This window comes from Camelus bactrianus, chromosome 6 (assembly GCF_048773025.1).
Source record: "Camelus bactrianus isolate YW-2024 breed Bactrian camel chromosome 6, ASM4877302v1, whole genome shotgun sequence".
NCBI classification, from domain to species: Eukaryota; Metazoa; Chordata; class Mammalia; order Artiodactyla; family Camelidae; genus Camelus; species Camelus bactrianus.
The window spans coordinates 90,581,782-90,605,092 of NC_133544.1; the positions used below are offsets into that span (position 1 = coordinate 90,581,782).

Here is a 23,311-nt window from a genome sequence, read left to right on the forward strand (position 1 = left end):
AGAGTACAGAATCAGACAATGCACTGGACAAGTAGGTAACAGAGAACTGTCTAATCTTATCCATTCCTTTTACAGTAGAAACATCTAAAAGCCAAGTTAAAAAACTTGTCTAAGCCCACACAGTTGGTCAATGGCAAAACCAAGACTGGACCTGAGACAGAATATACATATTTTAGGACTTAGAAGAAAAAAAATATGTGGTGATGTTTAAGTTTTCTTAGCTGCATTCTATGGCAGGGAAACTCAGTTCTAAAATTACAAAGGTAATTTGTAATTTTGACCTATTTCAATCAGGCTAAGGACTGTAGCACTGAATCTTTCCAAGCAAAGAAGCGTTCTGCAAACACTACCAATCCACCACGGGAGGCAGAAGAGCAAAGGGGGTACGTGGGCTGTAAGTCACTGCCCGGGTTCCGATGCCAGCTCTGCCATTTCCAAATGTGAATCTGGACAATTATTAAACCTGACCTTGTCTCAGGTGCCTCAAGCCTGAAAAGGGGAAATCAGCTCCTACCTTACAGGTCTGTGAGGGTCAGTGAGGTAATATAATTAAAGCAGTGAAGACAGGACCTGGCACACAGGAAGCAAGCATTAAACGCTAGGAAGTTAGAAAGTTTTCAGGGTTGCTAGGTTTTCTAAGAGTAAAACCCGCAAAAACAGAGTGAAAAAGAGTTACCTCTGTGCTTTGAGTCAGGCTACGTGCTCTACAAAGGAAAGCTAATAAAGTTCTAATAATGATGACTTATAAAAAGCCACAATACAGCATTTATTGTCAAGAAAAGCAAGTAGTGTGATTTCATACTGAACCAACTTTGAAGACCAAGAATCAGTCATCCAAAATGCTATGATTATACCATAATTCAAATTCTAGACTTCTTACCATGCTTCTCTCCTGCCCACGACTGTAACTTAATCGCACTCAGACAGAAGTGATGAGTCCCACATGCCAGGTATTCATCTCAGCAAAAACACCATTTGACAGTAACTGTTCCTAAATAAGAAGCCTAATTTTTCATTCTCCTTGGATTAACAGAAAAATGTAGGCTACTCTAAAAAAGAAAAAAAACCACACTCTTTCCTTTAACATACACCCTTATAGACTATAAAAATTTGAGACTTCTCCTAGTCTTCAGACTATATTAGTATCTCTGTTATAATCCCTAGCATACTGCAGACAAATCGTTTATGTCTGCCTCCCGTACTGGGCAGGGAACACTACCATGTCTTAATCATCTTTGCATTCTCTACACTTTGCACAAGTCTTGGTCCACAAGCAGGTACTCCAAACTTAATAAATGTTTGACAAATGATAATTACTTTTGGATGGAAAAAAAAAAATCTATCCTTGGATAGTGCTTTACAAAGAAATTCTACATGCATTTAATTGATTAATTCCAAAATCTTATGAGTCGGAGTAGGAGTTATTTTTCCCCAGCTTTCAGATACAATCGACATACACATAAGTAGAAGTCATGATCATCCCCATTTTATGGGTAGATTTCTAACTGCTGAATGAAAAGTCCTTACAAGGATTTCATGATTGGCCCCTTGATTACTTCAATGATTTCTGCTTCTGCCAATCTCCCTTATCCATAATACTCACTGTGTTCCACCAAACATCTTTCTGCCTCAGGCCATTTGCACCTACTCCTCAGGCCTGGACCACTCTTCCTCCAATATCCACTTGGCTTGCTCCATCACTTCCTTCAGATTCAATGTGACTTCTTTGACTATCCTACATAAAAAAGCCCATTCTCTCTTTCTTTATTCTTCATAGAATTCATCAATACCTTATACAGTTTATTTATTATCTATCTCCTACCACTAGAAAGGAAGCTCTGTGAAACAGGGACTTTTCTTGTTTTTGTGGTTCACTACTGTATCTCCAATGCCTAAAATTGTGCTGGGCACATTTAATAAATATTTGTTGAATGAATGAATAAATTCCCTTAACTGCTACAGATCTATTTTTACTTTTTATTTTTCTTAAGACAGTTTTGGGTTTTTTTTTTTTTTTTTGAGGAAATTGTCTATTTTCTGTCTTCAAGTTTATTGCCATGAAGTTCTTCATTATATCCTTTTATGTTTAAAATCTCCACTCTGTCTAGAATTATGTCCCCTTTGTAAATTCCAATTTTGCTATTTGTGTCTTCTGTTATGCTTGATCAATTTTTCATAACAAACTGTTACTGGTTTTCTTGAATTGTTTCTTGAGTTTTAATTTCATTAATTTTTTTCTTTAGAATTCCTGCCCCTTCACTCTCTTTGGGTTTAACCCCTTCCCTTAAAAAAATTTTTTTTTCTTGAGTTAGATACTAAGCCTATTAATATTCAATTTTTATTTTCTAACATATATACAAAAAAACTATCCTTTAAGTATGACTTGGACTGCAGCTCTTGAGTTTTCATATATGGTATTTCTTTATTGTTCAGTTGTAAATATTTTTATTCCATTATGATGTATTATATGATCCAAAAATTATTCAGAATTTATGTGTGTAATTTAAGCTCAAAATGAATAAGGTTAACTTATTATTGATTTCTAAACTAATTGTATTATACTCAGAAAAAGTGACCTGTATGTTACAAACTTGCTTTGTGCCCTAGTACACAGTTTTTTAAAAATAAGTTTTCTGTACCTAAAAATAACATATACTCAATTTGAATAATAAAGAGTGCCAGATGATCATGAAATCAACCTGTAAACTGTGGTATTAAACTCTCCTATATCCTTAGTAATTTTGGTCTAATTGACCTATTGATTACTGAGACACATTTTCCCACTATGACTGTGGATTTATAAAATTTTCCTTGTAATTCTGTCAACTTTTTGCTTTATATATTTTAAGGTTATGTCATTAGTTACATACAAGTTTAGGGCTATTATGTATTCACAGTCTTTTTCTTCTATCATCATATAGTAGTTCTTTTTATCCTCATTCCTATATATTAAAAAAAAAAAAAACCCGAAAACTTCTTGTCTTAAAGTCTGCTTTGTCTTGTATTAATATACCCACAAAAGCTTTCTATTAATTAGTTTTTGCCTGGTATCTTTCCACCAGCCTTTTCCTTTCGACCTTTCTCTGTCTTTATGTGTTAGGAATATATCCTAAAATAGTCAAAAATAGCGGATAGCTGGACTTTTTAAAGTTCCATCTGACCAATCTACTAACTGGCAATATTAGTGTACTTACATTTAATGAATGATTGATATACATGGATTTATTTCTACCGCCTTACTCATTTACTTTACACTTCTCTCTCTCTTTCTCTCTCAACTATATTGGATTATTCCCCTCTTTTCCCTTTATCTGTTTTGAAGTTACATATTTCATTTATCTTTTAGTTATTACCCATACATTTTAAAATCATATCTAACTTAAAAAAATATGAAGTCAATTGCTATTGCTATTCTTCTCTCAAATAATGTAAAAATCTTAGAATGCTTTAATTCTACTCAGCTCTTCTCATCCTACATTATTTTTTCCAGTCTTTTTGTTTGACTTCATTTTGATGTTCATAAATTAATCACCACAAGTGTTGTTTTATATCGTCACGTTTATATCTAAATAGTCACCACTTTTTCTTTCATTTTATTCCTATCTGGATTCAATTTCTTTCTACCTGAAGTATTTCCCTCAGTAATAAACTAACTCTCCCCCTTCCCTATTGATCTATCTTTTTCTCTCTCCCTCTGTCTACACCTACATACACACACATATATATTCTTTTATATTCATTTCTGACAATGTATTTATTTTGCCCTCATTCTTGAATGATGGTTTAACGGAGACAATTATTCCCTTTCCATCTTTTGAGGATGCCATTGCCTTTCAGCTTTTATTTTTGCTGTTGAAAGTTGGCCCTACCTAATTTGCTGGCCAATAAGTGCCACTGAAGGTTCTTGAACCAAGAAGTGATACAAGCAGATCTTAACTTTAAAAATCCTTACTCTGGCTGCAGATGACCACAATACTACTGGAAAGGAGAAGAAGCCATAGAAAGCAAGAAGCACTTAGAAAGCTGTTACAGTAGTCTATGTAAGAGGTGGCGACATGAACTTCCATATATCATAAATGGATAAGGGCATATAGGTACAAAAGACTTTGGTCAAAGAGAATTTATGAAATATGAGGATGAGGAAGATGAATCGAAAATTTCAAGTTAAGATGACAGGAGAATTATAGTATTTATTAACAGAACTAGAAGAATCTTACACTAACTATACAGTCCTGCACTTTTCAGCTCCATGAGGGCAGAGACCATATCCACCGCATTCAACAATGTGTATACACTGTATCAGTATCTAGCACAATGCTCATCACACAGTAGATACTCAAATAGTAGGAGTTAATACATAAATGGGGTAGTCAGGGGAAGGGAGACAGAAAAACGAAACAGGGGGAACTAACAATTCCTGAGTCCACAGAATTATTCAGATTTCCATATGATGATGTAACATAAGCCGCACTTTACAGATAATAATAGAAACAGACTCAGGGATATTAAGGTATTAAGAAACTCACTCAGTGTAATAAGAATTCATAAGTGGCAGATACAGGATTCAAACCTGGGTCTATCTGAATTCAACCCTTGTGCTCTTTCCAGTATAGAGAGAGTATACGCAGAGAATGATTTGAAATAAATTTACTTCCAGATACTGTGAATGTTGAAGGTGGGATTCAGAAAAAGAATCATTAAAATTCCGCTTACCAGATTGCCCACCTTGTGGTTTATGTGGTTGAATTTATCCATTGGCATCGACTACTCTGATGCCTTATGATACTTTACATGTTGCCGTTATGAATTATTTCTCTTCAAATTGTTATGTAACTTCATTAGTGTATGCTTTATTTAACTATATTGTAAACTCTAATTACCAAACTATGCTATAAATTCTTTATATAGGGTCTATGTCTTATTCCACCTTATTTTACATTTCAAGGTCAAAGTCAAGATACATTGGTCCATTGCTGTACCCTCAACTTCTACCACTGTATATGACACACTCAGATATTTAGTTTATGTATCCAACAAATAATGCATGTCTCCAGCTGCCAAGCTGGGCACTGTGGGTGGAGCAGAGAACTAACCAGACAAAGTCCCTGCTCTCATGGAGCCTACTTTCCAATGGGGGAAGGCTGACAACAATCAAACAAACAAACAATATGTCAGGTAGCAGATATGCAATAAAAAAGAATAAAGGTAGGGATATAAAGAGTGATCAAGATTAGGGGCATTGTTTTTTCATATGAGCGGTGGGAGGAAATTAGGGAATGCTCTTCTCATTAGGTTATATTTGAGCAGTAAGGAAGCACGCCATTTAGGGAGGTGGAAAGGAGGACTCCAGGCAAAGGAAATGTTAAGTTCAACGGTCCTAAGGTAGAAGCGGGTGTTTGACATGTGTGTGATCGTGAAAGAAGCAAGATGGCAAGCTGTGGGAGACAAGCTCAGAAAGGTAAGAGGAAGACAGATTGTGCAGTACCACGGAGGCCATGCTGAGGATTTTGGCTATCATTTCAAGTGACATAAGAAGTCATGAGCCCAGGGGGACAGCTTCTATTTTAAAAAGATCATTTTGGCTGCTGGGTGGAGAGAACGCGGTGTAGGAAAGCAAGGATAGAAACTCGAAGAATAGATGGGAGGCTACTGCCAATAATCCTTGCAAGAGATAAGAGAGGCTTAGAATAGGGCTGTGGGCGAGAGGTGGTCGGCTTACTGAAACAGTTTTGAGGAAAAGTCAGTAAGATGTGAGGGTTAATACGCTGGATGGTCTGAGAGTAAAAGGAAGATAAGAATGACTGCCAACTTTTCGTCATGAGCAGCCTGCAGGAGAGTCCTCCATTTGCGCAGATTGGAGACACCATAGAATGAGCAGGTTTCAAAGGAAATAAGACTCAGTCTGTAGTAACTTTGAAATGCCTAAGAAACATTCAGCCGATAAGCAATGAGTCTTAAGTTCAGGACAGAGGACAGGGAAAAAGAAATACATTTGGGCTTCACCAACATATAGATGGTATTTAAAGCCATGGAACTACAAAAATCTCACTTAGGAATTAAATTGAGACTGGACCCAAGTTACTCCAAATCCAGAAGTCAAAAAGGTGAGAAGAAACCAGCAAAGGAGATAAGAAATTGCAGAAAGTAAGCCAGCAACAGAACCCAGAGAATGGTGCCCCTAAGGCCCTAAAAATTGGTTTTGCATCTCCCATATTGCCAAATACAGTACCTTGCACAGAGCAGATATCCAAAAGAAAATATGACTGATTTCAAAAGCAGTATTTGGGGACCAATACAATTAATCCCATTATCTGCTATTTGAAATTTTAAAGGTGGGTCTAGTACAATACATACAACACAAGAGGTGTGCTCACCTCCATCTACACCCTAATGGAATTTATTACAAGATACATCCGTCCAAAAAATAGACTGAATTTCTGTAAGAATCTTATAAGTGAGTAAGGAAAAAAAAATTGAAAACAAAATGTTAAAAGGTCCTACATTCACACAGGACATAAGGGAGAAGCAACCTGTGTTCACATTCCCACATCTGGACTCCCACACAAATTTATGTCATGCGTAAGATCAACTGCATCTGTATTTTACAGTGTTTACTGAAATTATTTATGCTTGGAATTTCAAATTCTAGGAGAACCAAAAAAAAAAAAAAAAAAAAAAAGAATCGTCCCAGCTGATTCCTGTTCACAAAATAAATAACCTAGAGCTGATCATATATTTTCTGATAAAGCTTGCACAATCTCACACAATTAAAGTAGGCATCTGATTTCTATGGCATTATTCTGCATATTAATTTCTGAACACAGTCTAATCAAATTATTTTAAACTATGAGGAGAAAGAATTTATAATAGGAAGTATCTGTGCTTCTCTAGTGACTGTGAGGTGCGATATAATTTAAGTACGGAGGAGCAGACCTATGATCTGACTGTAAATATTTCGTATTTCAGCATAACTGATAATATGATATGTGATAAATGTCAACTTGTTAGCAAAACGGTCATCATGAGTAGGAAAATATCTCACCCCCACCTTTTTTGCCTCTTAGAGCAAGGATCCCAAGAATAATTGCATGTATGATGACTTTTAATCATGATGGAAAAACAAGAACACTGAAATGACAACACTGCCACTGTCCTGTGAAGGGGGCAGGGCAATTCTTTCATACAGCATGTGGAATAAATGCCACTGACTTAAGTTCCACTTCTCACATAGCATACTTCATAAAAGGGTAGTGAAAAGAGGGACACAATTACTCTGTGAATTATTTATAGAGCACTATCAATTGCTGGAAATTCTCCAAATGGATGGGAAAACCTAAGAAAACAATCCAGTCACTAAAAATGGTGAAAGCAGTAGTTAAGATATGGCTTAAGAAAAACATACATACACAAACAAAACAGAACTCTTTTGTTATCTTGTGAGATTAATTTAAAAAAACAACTCTGGATGTTGCCTTTTAATGCAATGACATGTTTTCAGTAACCACATATAAACTGGCGATGGTTCAGTTAATTAAAAATGCTCTATTGCTTGATCTTTTAAGAGATTTGTTCTCTTGGTAGGTTTCTTGGGGGCTGGATTTTTATCAGTATGTCACATACAAAAATAGCCATCCACAGAAAAAAATTCAAATAGTTTCAGGGAAATCAACACTGACAGTTGTTGCCTTCCATGATAGATAAACACATTAGCCAAGTGCTAGCTGTTAAAACAGGAAATCCAAAGTAAACAGCAGTTGTAAAAGGCTTGTATAAAAGCTGTACTAGTCAAACAACAGTCTACGCCAACCTTCCTTCTGCCTAAAAACCCATTACAGATGCTTGGCTACTGATTGTAAAATAATTTACGGGTAAGCAACAGGCCCCCCCACCCCTTAGACTGTTTAAGCACCAAATCAAACTTGTTATTAGGTTACAGATATTAAGAATTCTTTCGAGATGGTGATCAGACACAGGGCTCACAAATCAACCTACTGTATAACATGGGGAACTTGGCAGGGTTAGAAAGAGTTTCAATCAGAAAGGAGCTACCATTACTCTACATTTTTATCACTTCTTCTTCTTTCTACTTACTTTGGTTACACACCCTTTTTACTCCCACGCCTGCCTCAAAGTTAACGTGGTCATCACTGCCTCCATATTTCTTCTGTAAGTTGATTTGGCCTGATTCAAGCCTTTACCACTCCCCACATCAACCAGAGTAATGTCTTTTAATATATGGGCTAAATACCTTTGAGATCAAGGAAGCTACAGTCAGAGTGATCTCTTGATCAAAGCTTCTGAAAGGATGTAACGGGCGAAACAGAGAGGCAAGAGGTATAAAGGCTAACAATGATAGTGCAAGAACGAGAGGGGGCAGTGAGGCCATGGCACATGGGAGAAAACAGGAGTATCCTGAGGGGTAACTAGCTAGAAAATTTCTCTCCTGAAATGGCTTGATTACAACATAATCTCTGCTCACAGTTTCTTGGTGGAAAGCTAACTACAGATCACCTTCCAAGATCACATACAAAAACAGCTATTTCAGGACGCCTCCTCCTACTAGTAATTAACATTCGATTGTGCCTTGTGGTTTATAAAAATTTTTTTAATATTGGGAAGCTATTAAATTTGTATAAAGATTTGTAAGGTAGGTATTCTCACTATCCCGATTTTATAGATAAGGAAACCAAGGCTTGGTGAACCAGGCTAATGACTGTTTCAAGACTCCCATCTCCTGGCTCTGGAGTGGGATGTGGGTTCAAGTCCTCTGAAGCCAGATCCAATGCATGCCCCAACAAGCCTGTGCGAACGTAAACTGGTGGCTTCTAGATCCCCTAATTCCAGTTGTCTACAAGGTTCTCTGGATATGGTCAGTGTTGCTTTTTAAAAAGCAATAGGGAAAATCGATTGAATGACTCACTTCTCAGCGTTGCATTAACTTTTTCAGGCCACTGGGGTACAATTTACTAAATTACCTCTCCTAGAACACTAAATAGTACCCTAGTGGGTCAAAGAGTAAATGCACCTCTGAAAAGTGGGCCATTTATCCCCTTCTTCCCTGAGTACCAGATGTAATATGTCCCCTATGACAGAAATATTAACCCATTTCCATTAAAAACTCGAGAAACTGTCCCACACTGGACAAAACGAGTACGGGGAAGCTTCCCTGGACGGGGGGGAGGCAAAAATCTCTCTTCTATAACTTTGCCCACAATACTGTCAAGAAGCCAGCATGGACTTATATGAAAACAGTGGTTTTTCATTCACTGGAGATTGATTTTAACCAAGACCGCAAAACAGAATAAAAATGTAAATTCAAAGCTGATGGTTTTCAGCGAGGAGATGCAAAGGACACCATGATGGCTGGTTTCACTCTGTGCTGCAGTATTTAAAAAACAAAGCTCAAGCTTTCATCTTGCTTATGAAATAAGAGACACGTCACAAACAGCCATTCTTTCACATACCTCACTATCCTACAGGTTATCCCTCTGATGGGGAAAAAATTTCCTTGGCTAGCAAGTAAGTATATTATTACTTCTAATTGCTATAAAGGCAAAAACCTCTGAATACATTTCCAAGGTGCCTTAGGAAGAGCTACTGAGTGATTTAACAGTTGCCAGACACCTTAATAAAGCCAAATTTTAAGTTTTCAGCACTGTTAGTCCCTTACTCTTCTGGAAGATGGGCTATGCAATGAAAATAAGACAACTTTAATTTAAGAATCATTTGGCTTCTAATTAAACTGCCATAGGCAGCTGGTTGGATAAGTTTTAATCAGTTTCAATCACCTATTGATTGGTATACTGAAGCCTAAAAATTAAAAGTAAAAGATGATTGGGGAATTGTCCCATCTCAGAACAACAGTAGAGGCCTCTGTAAATAACTCCTCTTTTAACCATCAGCTAAATGAACACTTCAATACTGCAGTACAAAGTCTTCTGCAAAATTACTTTAACTAACAAGCAGAAATTTATCAGCTTCAGCCAAAATCAATGCTGAAATCAATTTGAACACTGGTTGTGTCTAAAGGGGCTCATTGGCAATTTAGGGAAATTACACCATGTAAATGCCTGTGCTTTAATTGAACAGTTTCATCAACTAGGCTGTGATTGCTGTCCATTCATTTATTTACTTTCACTGCAGCTACCATTCTGCAAAGGAATGACTTTTGTCAGGCTGGAGAGAGGCACTTTATCTTCATTTTGTGCACTTTTGTGCATAACAGACTTCATGAAACTGGCGTATCATGACTAGGGTCAAAACAAACCAGGAGGGACTTCTTCCTTTAACATAAAAACTGAATAGCACTCCAGCTACCATCATACCTTCCACCATCCGGGGACAGTCATCTTTAAAACCAATAACAAGGAAAAATTTGAATGACTACCCTGCACATGGCACTGTGCCTTTATATTCTGGACAACAGAAGAAAGTAACTGGATTGTAAACTCAATTCCCCCATGTTCTTCTTTCTGAGATATCCCAGTGACTTCCAAAAATATATAAACTGTATTAGAATATTTTCTTTAAAAATTAAGCAGCGTTTTGTTTTACAAAGTCCTTTGAGATAAGAGGTGGTACTATTCTCCAATCCACTCAGGAGATTAAGGCTTAAAGATGTCACATACATTTTTTAAAGTAAGATTAAAGCACAAAGAAAGGGAGAGGGAGAGAGGTCTGTGTGGGAGGAAGACAACAAACTTGGTAATAAAAACCAGCAGCCATTATACATATAGATATACAGATACATCTACACATATACACACACCATGTGCTTCCATGTCTTGGCCATTGTAATTACTGCTGCTATGAACACTGGGGTGCATGTATCTTTTTGAATTAGAGTTTCCTCTGGATATATGTGGTGGAATACTACTCAGCCATTAAAAAGAATAAAATAGTGCCACTGGCAGCAACATAGATGGACCTGGAGACCATCAGACTAAGTGAAGTAAGCCAGAAAGAGAAAGAAAAATACCATATGATATCACCCATATGTGGAATCTAAAAAAAATGAGACAAATGAACTTATTTACAAAACAGAAACAAACTCACAGACATAGAAAACAAATTTATGGTTACCAGAGGGAATGGAGGGAGATGAAGGGATAAACTGCAAGTTCAGGATTTGTAGATACTAACTACTATATATACATAAAATAAATAAACAGCAGAGTCCTACTATATATCACAGGGAACGATATTCAATACCTTGCAATAGCCTATAATAAAAAAATATGAAAAGGAATACATACACATATGTATAACTGAATCACTACACTGTACACAAGAAATTAACACAATGTAAACTGACTATACTTCAATTAAAAAAAAGACAGCAGCCAAAAACACCTGCAAGATTCCAAAGATGATTTAAATACACACACAAAAGCACTCACAAAATCATGGGTAATGAAAAAACCCAAAGACATAATTTCTGGAGAATCATACGCTGAAGTGACTGACGTCTGGAGATAGGAATTAACATTTTAAACGCTGGATTAATCAGTTACTTCAAAGATGACAAATTCCAGAGGAGGAGGGAAGAAAGGAGACAGCTGTTTAGTCATACGAGTCATGTGTAAGGTACATGTGACTGACACAAAAAATAAAAACACGAAAAACAAGTGTAGTAAATTTGTGAGGAAACGCCAACAGAAATTCTTAGGTTTGCACATAATCTGCTTATCTTAGCTCCTCGTAGAATCAAAATGCAATTATTTACTAGCCAGGGCACTGGGGAAGGGCCAAGAAATAAGAAAGCCTGAGTTCCAGCAGTGGTTCTATCCCCAGTCTTGCTTAGACTCCTCAGGGAAATCCCTTAATTTCGGTGCTTCAGTTTCATCACAGGCCAGGTGAGGACGGCGATACCTGCTCTATCCAGCTATGTTCCAATACTGCCGGGGGCTAACCCTGGGCTTGTGATGGTGGCTCAGGTTGGAAACAGAAATGCAGCCACTGGGATTCTGCACATCTTCCGGGTCCTGGGTGTATGAAGGCAGGTGGGGCCTGAAAACATTTTACTAGGCTTCCAGGGAAACAGGGAACCTTCTCATTTGCCTCTTCAGTCAGTTACCCCAGCAACACTAAGAATTACCTTTTTAAAAAAAAGTTCAAATGAAGAGGAAATAGTGTACAGACACTCAGCACAGGTGTTTGTGGTAAAAATTCATTCCGTAATTTTAGCCCACATATCACTTCTCTACCACTATAAAGTTTCATTGGCTATATATTTTGTTGCCGAGACAATGTAAAATATATATTATTCATAGTTTTTAGATAACTTTTCTGAAAACTTAATTACGGTTTAATCAGAGCTTTATGTTTATTGACTAAGTATATTGTTACATTTTGCTGCCATAGTTAGCAGTCATAATAGAATCAGTATGTTTGAGAACCTTACACAATGCATATTTTCCAAATACACTAAGCTTGTTAAAATGCTATATTGATTGTGCCCTAAAGCAAGTTCTAATTTTAGCTGAACAGTTTTTATTTCATTATTTGAATTCACAAAACAAAAACCATGAACTCTGCTTTCAGCAATAATACTGTACGTTCTTTTTCTTTCTTTCGTAGTAACTGACTCAGGAAATTATGTGAATTTTAGGGTCAAAAGGACAACCTAATACAAAGTCACACTTAAAAATCAAAGTGAGGTTTAAAAAAACTTTATGCTTAGTACCCACAGCCAATGTCTCTAATGCTATTTCCCCCTCTAATTTAGTAACCTGCTCCTCTGATTCAGTTATTCAGTTTTACTACACACATCAGAACGTAAATTGTTGCCTCACTCCAGGAAGGCAACAATTTAACAGAAACATGGTCTCCTATATCAAAATAACCAACGACAGAGCAAAGGAAAAAAAATCGTGGCAGAAAGTTATACACAGTAAAGCCTTTTGGACTTCCCAGTGAATTATTTTCTAAAAAAGCAATTTAAGTAAATACCCTAGATGCTATGGTGTACAAATATTTGCTTGTGCTATATGCCAACCAAGAGCCTACAATTTTCTAACAGATACTGTAAAATAGCTTTAAAAAATTAATCTGTCTTACAAATCAAGAAATGCACCACTTCCCCTAGCACAACCATTATAATTAATCTGGGGATTCAATTATTAAATTCAAAGTTTTTGATAAGTAAAGAGACCCAAAGGATAGACCAAATACCAAGTTATGTTGCAATAATTCTGTTAGTCGAGTAATGGTTGTTTTAACATCTGCTAAAAAGCCTCTACAATTAATAACTAGAGATGGCACATCACTGACTTTCAGGATTACATATTATTTTATACTTTATATCCAAAAATAATATGGATTAAAAATCAGGAAACTCAAGACTGTGAAATGGCAAACAGAAAAAGCCTGGCTTGAGAAGCAGGCCCAAGTACCGATCTGGGTGTCAGAACAAATTTAAGGTGCACAACTCGATGTTTGGGTACTGAGTTCTTGTCCTGATTTGACCTTGGACATGCCACTTAACCCTTCCGAGCTCTATCCTCCTCAATGGTAAAAAGCGGGTAACCATGCCAACCCTGCCTTCTCAGCAGGAACTGAGCAAGGTCTCAAAGATGCTGCACGATCCCCGCCCATCTCTCCACTCTCCCTGGAGCTCTCATGACTCCAGCCACACTGGCCCAGACACATCCATTCACCCTCATCTTAGGGCACCTGCCGGAACAGTTCCTCCTGCCTGGGATGTCCTCCCAGCTTCTCCCATGACTGGCTCCCTCCTGTCCTTCAGATCTCAGCTCAGACACCACCTCCTCAGATAAGCCTTCCTGAGCATCTGTTTTACCTTTTGTTTTTAAAGCACCTGCAAGGTCTGATGTCATCCTACTCTGGTGTTCATCTCCCTGATTACTGTCTGTTTTGTCCCCCCTAGTGTGAGCTCCGGGAGCACTGAGAACTTGCCTGTCTTGTTGACTACAGGACTGTGGGTGCTTAGAACAGTCCTTGGCACAGAGTGACTCTTGGTGAGTATTTGTTCAACGAATATACAATAAGACAAAATTTAAAAGAACAAAACCGAGTGACACCTGACATTCAGATTTTTACGGTAGCTGAATGCTGAACTTCATTCCGGAATTACAACTCGGGAGTAACTTCTGCAGTCACCTCATGTCCAGGCTAAGTGGAAATTCTCTTCTCCGCAGTCCTGAACACTAAGCCATATTGTTCTGCTTACGGTGGAAGAGTTCACCACCTCCCAGAGCCACCCAGCCAAGCACGACACTTTGTGTCCATTGTCAGGATGTGAAGACTCCCTCTGCAGGTTAATTCCTGAAACACTAAGTTCCTACAGTCAGTCGGTAAGGTGCAGTGCTGGGCCCTGGGAGGATGCCCGCTCAGACTGCCCCTGGGGAGGTTAGTCTGGGGCGGGGGGAGGGTGCAGAACAGGAGGAAGGGGACAACGTTCGCTCTAACCAAGGGCAGACCATCACAGAGACGTTCACGACAAGCAGTTTGAGGCAGGCCTTCAGAGGAACACAAAGCAAACCCGTTCTTCTGTCTACAAGAATGCTCTGAATTCAGAACTTTTTATGTCAGTTGTCATGGGGACCCTTAATTTTCTCTTCTTCAGACAAAAGTCAACCAACTCTTCTGACCGCTTTTCAACTCAAATAATAGTTCCTCCATGAGGCCCTTCCTGATTCTTCCTGAGGAAGCAGCTAAAAATCAACACTCCTAGTGGGAGGGTAGAGCTCAGTGGTGGAGTGCCTGCTTAGCACGCACGAGGTCCTGGGGTCAGTCCCCACTGCCTCCATTAAATAAATAAATAAGCCTAATTACCACCCTCTTTAAAAATGTAAGAGATATTCAAAAAAAATGACAATAGCTATAAAAATAATAGCTATAAATAAATAAATAAATACAAACCATCACTCCTTCCTCAACCCCCAGGGCCTGTGTGCCACAGACACTTGGCCTAGACTGCGAGGGCCCGTGCTTATCTGCAGGCAGAGCTTCTCCATCCATCTGGACACAGGTCCAATGAGAGCCCGGCTGCCCCCAATAGCTGGCACAGTGCCCCCACACGGCACGTGCTCAGAATGTGCCCCACCAATGAAAGGAGGAGGGTGGGCCAGGTGCAATTCCCGGACCCCTGTTATCCTCTCCATACCCCTCTGGGCGTTCTCGAAACTGTCCACATCTCTCTGTAAAACTCAGTACCCAGAATCAGACGCACAGATCGAAAAGCAGCATCCTGTAAGATGAAGTCAAACCCAAATGTAACACCCTCCTAATGCAGCCAGAGAACAGATTTCAGATGAAAACTAGAGCTCTTCCATCCTACACAAACAGAAGTGTGCTAATGCTTATCTGTTACAACCACTTCTGCTGGGGACTCTAGATTCCTTTATAAAGAAAGCGCTTTTATTAAATAAAATACTAGAAAGAAGTCTTGCTACTTCATAACTATTTTTCCCTGGAAGGACATACTGTTGAAACGCTAAGATTCAGCAAATTCTTACTTGAAATATTACCATAATGTATCGATTTTTACCAGACTCAATTGACTGAAGAGCTGTTTGTATGGCAATATTGGCCAAACCAATATACTAGAACAGTTTTGTTACCCATGGTAATCAAGTGCATTTCTAAAGTATAATTATACTGTCATAAAAATAAAGCCAAGATACCCTTTTCCAAGCAATAAAACAATAGGGGCTATAAAATAGGAAGAAGAAAAGGCTAAATAAATGAGATTTTTTAAAATGAAATTTAGTGTCTTTCAAAAACACTACCGCTGCCTCTTCCTTCCCTTAAGCCAAGCTTAGCAGAAAATGATCAATACTTCAATCTCAATAAACTATTTCAATAATAGTTAATTCGGGTGGAAACAGAGACTGAAAAACTCTGCTCAGCGACCTGTGACATCCTGTCATGTTGGCTGGATGCCAATAATCCGTCACTGGCATATCGGATATGAGCCTGTGTGAAGTTACGGGGACGTAGAGGCGGGGCAGCAAAGGTGCGAACGGTGCAGACAATCAGGAGCTCGGGTTCATTCTTTAGATTCTAATCAATACAACACACATTATTGTATGAAACAAACTTGAACGGTGGATGCTGAGAGAGGGAGAAAGGGAGGCATACATAATTAATTTTATTTGACAAATACTCATTGATTTTCTGAAAATATTAATATCCTTGCTCGTCACATGATACTATAATACAATCCAGCCACATACAAGTACTTAATTTTACATTAAGATGATGTCTTGTTTACTTGTTTAAAATATGATCTTGGCTGCAAGGAGAAGGCGCTTCATTTGATTGGAAATTAAAAGTTAAAATAAATCAAACAATCACCCTAGCTCTTGGGTCAATATCAAAACCACTTAAAAACTACTCTTAATTTACAAGATGCACTTCAGGGAGAAAACATAAAGGAGTGGGGTCACTGATGCAGCTGCTAGAGAAGCCGGGGTCAGACCTACAGCTGTCTTGCTTCGGAACCTTCAGGTTGGTTGGCGACAAGGGAAGTGAGAGCTTTTCTGGGTATTACGTGGTTCATGGTATTTTCAACAAGGACTCTTTTTGTTATGGGTCCCCCTCAGGAACCCCATGTTTTAAAGCATTCTGTTTACTAAACAGCATTTATTTAGACAACAACTCATGTCTTTTCTCATTTTCTCTAACTGACCACCACAGCTTCTGATTTCATGAAATAAATCATGTTAACTGTAATGAGCTGATATAATCAGCCCCAAAACAAAAATATAAGGTTTTAGTTGGCCTGTCCAGCCACATCACAAGGGCAAAATACAATTTAATAGTTCACGTGATCTCAGCTACCGTCTCCAAGGGCCATCCCTCCCCTCTGCCCAACAAATATTTCATAAAATAGGACAACAGAAAGGAAGAGACACTGGCGCCTTTAAGAATTATTGTCTCCTCCCTCTTTTCTTGTCTCCAGATATGGTCAAATTAATACTTAAATAACGGTATATATGCAATCTTCAAAACACCATGTAGTCAAGCATATACGCTACCAACTAAACCACTGAGAAAATCCTACCCAAAATCCAGATTAGACCCTTAACTGTACTGTAGGAAGTAGCTGGATGTAGAAAATTCACTACCATCTTCAAACACCTAGAGATTAGAACACATATCCAAAACGCCAACAACTTGACTCTGAATAATTTGCATTAAGGAAAAAATAATACAAAGATGACCCTTAAGTCCTTGTTGACTGACTGACTTAGCGCGACCTAGTCCTAAGAGTTAAATATTACTTCCTTTCTGGACCCGAAGCTCACGTGACTCCGTCAAACCACGCGCTGAGGGAGCAAAGAGCCTGAGTGACTGGCCTTCATTATCACAGATAACGTTTCCAAAATAACTAAGCCTGTTAATCGCTTTCATTTCAACACGCCATATTATTCAAGGAAAGGGGACAGTAACTAGAACCCTGGGTTAACGGATGCCAAGTACTCAGAGTTTTAACATTTCAAAGAAAATGAATCATTCAAATATTTGCCCTGAGTTTAGAAACTCCTATTTCTTCTAGGTGAATGTTCTAAAATAATTACGCAGCCTCAAAATGATGCAGCCACTAAAACTAGCTAGGTATGGGGAGGATCCAATTAAAGAGCCCTACGAACACTTGCTTGAAAAAATCTCCACTTGCCTCATTCTCATTCCAGCCAGCGTGTATACAGCATCTGCTCTATCCTTGGGACTGTGCTGGGCACACTGGAAAATACAAGGAAACACAAATGGACTCTGCTTGACCTTGAGAAACAACACTGCCTCAGGGAAAAACGGAGAGTGGAAGGAAGAGGTGCTGTGCAGAGTGCTGGCTTCGCCACTCAGTGGCCACGTGAATGTGAGCCCTAGCCTCTTCCAGTGAGAAAATGTGCTTAACATAATACCTGCTGTCCTAGAGCAGTTTGAAAATAAACTGTGATAAGAGAGAAAATATCTAGAAACCTTGAAAAAAAATCATTATGTTAAAGATAGTACGTAAGACAGAATAATAAATCATATTCATGAGGCGACTAGAGAATAAAAGGAAATAGAGAGGTATTCTGTGTATCATAACATACTGTAGAATTTCTCACAGTTAATTCAACACAACCCTAATTCTGTGAGTTATTTACAGATGTTCCTCAAAAAAAAGAATCCCATGGTTAAGCAATTAAAGAAGTTTAGGGATTAAGAATTTTTCTATCATTGGTTGATTTCTATCATTGGTTGATTTCTACCATTGGTTGATTGCTACCATTGGTACTACCAGTAGCTAACACTGAGTGTCAGTCACAGTGCTGAGCCTTTTCTATGGAACATCTCCTTTAACCTCACAGTAACTTTATAAGATAGATGTTATTATTATCCCCATTTTACACACAGGGAAACTGAGGTAGAAGGGGTTATGTGACTTTCCCAAGGGCACACAGCTAGTTAGTGGCAAAAGCAGGATTCAGATTCAGAGCCCCCACACTTAACCACAACACGTACTGCTCTTTCTCAAAGGTTTTGAAAGTTACTGTGAATCTATCTGAAGGGCACAGAATGTGGGGACTCGGAACACTTTGGGAAATGGAGCAAATAACTGAATAATTAAAGCGCATTCATTTCCTTTTCCTAAATTATTCTTCTTCCTAGGCTTGGGTACTTCAGGAGATTTCTTTTATGATCTATTTCACCTAAATTAGCAACACAAGAAATATCAACTTAAAATTACCCGCCTAGGTCACTATCATAACAATAGCTCAGCAGGGGATTACAAACAGGATCCACATTTGGTTTAAATGTTTGGGCTCAGAATTTAATTTTGTATAACTGAGAAGAACACCTAGACTTAAAGGATAAAAATGTGATCAACTATTAAATAATATATACCGTGGTCACACACGATATCGTATTCCTTGAATTTCACAACATCCCATCAAGTGGAGCAAATAAGACTGAAATCTTAAACTTTTGCTTTACATTTATTAGCTTTATTATTCTTTATAAGAAAAAAATTTAAATAGGCCCATTAGGCAGTTTTGTTACCAACGAGTGGATTTTCCAATATCTTCTTCATCTAGTTTATGTAGCATAGCTTGTAATATAATCATTTTTGTTTGAAAAATCAGTTTTTATAGTCAACATCATTAAGGTAAACTTAGTGTAGGAGAAAAAGTCAATCGCAACACATCAAGCACTTAGTTTTACAGAGACGTCAGTAAAGTGGATTTTCGTTTCTTGATGATTATACTGTTTCTTTGTGCTGCACTAAAAGCCTGGGTTATAAGGACTGCGCAAATCAAAGCCCAGGCAGAAAGGCAGGCCAGAGATCAGTGACAAGTGGTCACACAATTTCACACCTCCATGTTTTCTCCTCTTAAGCAGCACCTAGGCAATGAGGGCAATGTCTTCTTTTCATAAGAAATCTACTACATGAAATAAAGGGCTAAAATGGTCACAGCACTGCCACTCACCCTCCAGGAACAGCCACTGTCACAAACACACCAATCCTACAGCACATCCTGAGCATGAGCAATGGTAGCTGAATGAACCCAGACAAGTTGCCAAAGCCACCGGGGCATACTAGCAAATTAAAGAACTCGTACTGAGGATGTTCCCTTGGATACTGTGACCCTAATAAAAAGAAAACTGCTAGCCATGCTTCTTAGCTAAAAACAACATTAGCCAAGCAAATGGGGAGTTACTGTTGGATGGGTGCAGGGTTTCAAGGTTGCAAGATAAAAGAGTTCTGCAGATGGACGGTGGTGATGGTTACACGACAGTGGGGCTGTACTTAACGTCACTGAACTGTAGACTTAAAAACGACTGAGATGGTAATTCTTTTGTTATGTGTATTTTACCACAATTAAGAATAACAATTAAAGAAAAACAACACTAACATAATTTCACGTTGTAATTTTTCTTTGCTGGTTGGGCATGTTATTTCCACGTTCCTGTATCCCCTCTCCTCTTTCTTTTTTTTTTTTAAAATAAACCTGTTTTAAGATAAAAGATTAAAAATTTAACACACAGGATATTACTTCTAATAAAAATCATCTGCTGGGGTTTGGTGGGCTTATGTTTTCTCGCTTCTAGAATACACCAGGACAGTAAATTCACAATAGGCCTTCAGTTTAAAAATCAGAACACGCTTGAGAGAGTCAAACATTTGGTGAAACAGCACAAGTAAGAAGTTGGTTAGGAGTCTAAAGAAGCCAATAAAAGGAATCCAAAAAGTTGCTAGGAATCTTCCCTGTTTTATTACACCTCAACATTAGCATAAAAGCATTAAGAAGAAGGGTTGAGACTTTGAAAACTGCTCCCCTTCAGGGAACTAAGGAAAAGCAAATCAGAGTGTACATGTCCCTTCTTATTATTATTAGGGAACCTGAACCCAAGAACCTTCAGATCAGGGTAAAAAGTCAAGTCAGACGAGAGTAAGGAGGAGGAGACTAGGACGAGAGGCGCATTTGTGCAGAACTGGGGCTGGACGGGAAGGAATGTTAGCGTGACCCAGGGAGGGACAGCAGCAGCTTCAAGCTCTTCAGACATATTAGGTATCAAGCATTTTAAGGGCGAGACCCAAGGATGGTGTAAAAAAAAATGCGTTACTGTAATTCTCTGAATTATCTATCATCGTGGAAGCACTTAACTTCCAGACCAACTATTTACAATACTGTGTCATCTCTAGGAAAAAACAATCCAAATATGTAAACATAAGTTCTTAAAGGACTATACTCAGGAGAAAGGACTCAACATCTTGGCTCTATCTACAGAGAGGACTGAAGCCCTGGGTGGGGGGCTGGAGCGGGTAACTCTGAAGGAGCTTCCCATCTTGAGAAATCTAACTCTCTGCCAAGGCTTCATCTGTGTGGAGGGTGTTCTAGGCTGGTTCTGGGATTTTAGGATGTGACCTTTCATGCTCATGTTTAAGAGGGTAATTTTTATCTTTATTCACATGGTTAATAAGAACTTAAAATTCTAAGAACATTAGTAACCAATTAAAACATAAGTTAATTATTTTACAACTTTGAAAATACATATTAATATCAATGGTAAAATATCTTAGGTGAAAACACAGTCTTAATATGATGCAAGGTTAGTGTACACATGGAAAACAGCTCTCTGGAGAAAAGCTTTATTACTCCCTCAGGGCTTTTTTTACAGAGTATGGATTTTTTAGTTCCTAGTGGAATATTTTTCATACACCATTGCAGACTATTAAGTATCAGATATTACATTATGTAGTTTAAACTTTGGACTATTGCATGAGAAAGACTTCCCTGTCAAGAGAACTATTTTTTATGGTTAGCATTTTTTTTTAATATGAAAATGAACACTGCTTTAGGGTAAGATCACTGCAGCTGGAATTTGGGAGAGTTTTATAACTTAACATATTCATCAATGTGTAGAAATTCTCCCAGGGGAATAGGGTGAGGAGAGAAGGAAATACAACAGGAAGAAGGCTTTTAATAACTGAGTGTCGACACAAGGCAAAGCAATGGTATCTATAAGGTCTGTCTTCCACTGGGCATAGTTGTAAACAGGCAGAGGACTAACACAGGGTGCCAGCAAGTTAAAAAACAGAACAAGACAAAAAAAGATGTTAAAGAATAAAGGAAAAAATGCATTAAACTTCAGGCCAGTTAAAGGTACATTTGCTAATGTGGACTATTAAATGCTCACCCAGGAGAGATGCAGATGCAGAAATATTAAAAAGGCAATATAAATGCACTTTTCCAAGCAATTCCTGAGCAAATAGATGCCTTGCAGAGTTTTGGAGTCAAATGTGGAAATAAAATCTAAGCGCTGGTGGTCATTTAAAAATCTTTGCCATAGAGAACCTGGATACCCACATTTGGCAAAAGTGGACAGAAAGTTCAAACAAAATTGACTACTCACTTGTAGACTGTGCCTCCGTTGCCATGACCAAGAGTGTCTCGATACCGTATGTCTTGTTCATTCATCTCCACAAGAAAGAAAGAAAAACAAAAAGGGTGTCATGCTGTGGATGGAAATGTCAAGGAAAAGCAACTCTGGGCCATAAACAACAAGCAGTCTGGGTCATTTCAAGTTCAGCTGCGAGAACGAGAAGATCAATACAACATTTGCTGTCCAATTTATAAAAGACGATACCAAGGGACAAAGTGATGGAAAGTTTAATGACAATTTGTTTGCCTGGGTCATTTCATTAAAGTTTGATAAAAGGTGTCAAAATGGAATGATATAACATAGCTCAAAAGGGTCAGGTCAGAGATACTGATAAGAACACAATCTCCAGCGCTACGTATAACCACCGCCAAACAGCATTGCACACAACCAAAGTCAAACTTGGGAAGACAACACACACACACACACACACACACACACACACACACAACCAGTAATCTAATGCAGGATCTGTAAATAAATCAGCCCCCCAAAACTCCTCAAGTGACCCTCTAATTAACATTGAACAAACTAAGTGAATAATGTTAATGACTTTCCTAGAGTAGATACAGCTTTTCTTGAAAAATGATAAAATAGTACCCAGCAATAGCTGGGTAGAAATCATATTATATTCCTGGAAAAGTGCCAAATCAGTGCACGTTCAAATGCACATACCGTTAAATATTACAAAGCATAAAAGGAAAGCATACAAGCACGTGATTCATATAAAACAGTCACTTTTTGGTAATTTATTGTATTAAACAGTATACACATTTCCCCAGTTCCTGTAAAACTATTATACCACAAATCCTACTCTCATTTGTATCGTGAATAGTAGTGAATTATTTCAGAATCCACAAAATAATGTTTTAGAGTTTGAAAGAACTCCCTAAATAATTATTTATCAAATGACTTTAAGATTAGTCAGATTATATTTGAGGCATTCAGCAATTTTCTAGTCACTGGTCCAGTTGCTTAAAAATTAACTGCCAACTTTATTCACTAAGTGGATTCAATAAAGGTGTTAGTTTCCATATAGCTAAAGCTTGGGAAAAGCCATAGTAAGCCCTAAAAAAAATCAATTTCCAGGGAATTGCACGGCCTTGCATGGGCAGAAAATGGATGGAGTTTTCAATTCAATATCACCTGGAAAAAAATAGTTTGCTTTCAGACCATTATAGTAAAGCTTTAAATATTTTTGCTCTACTCTAAACTTTCACCAGTTGAATAAAGAAAGACTCCATTTATCAAGGGAAATATTTTTCTTCTATATATTTCTGAGGTTGAAGCTTCAGAGAGCTGTGATAATTAGGAATACAGTGCAGGTAACAGAAACAGCTTCCTTTCCAAGCCATTTTGCCAAACCTTAAAAGAATATTGACAGATTAATGTGTAAAGGCCAAATCAGCACCCA

The 23,311-nt window shown here is 38.0% G+C and overlaps 1 protein-coding gene across 8 annotated transcripts in view; it reads right to left on the minus strand.

Moving 5' to 3' along the window:
* MAP2K5 (mitogen-activated protein kinase kinase 5) overlaps positions 1–23,311 on the minus strand; it is a 235,746-nt gene that overhangs the window by 162,471 nt on the left and 49,964 nt on the right. For all 8 annotated transcript variants that reach the window (XM_045517039.2, XM_045517034.2, XM_045517029.2 and 5 more), the window contains exon 8: positions 21,871–21,935. In XM_045517039.2, the coding sequence (XP_045372995.1) occupies positions 21,871–21,935 (65 nt within the window). The remainder of the gene's footprint in view (positions 1–21,870; positions 21,936–23,311) is intronic.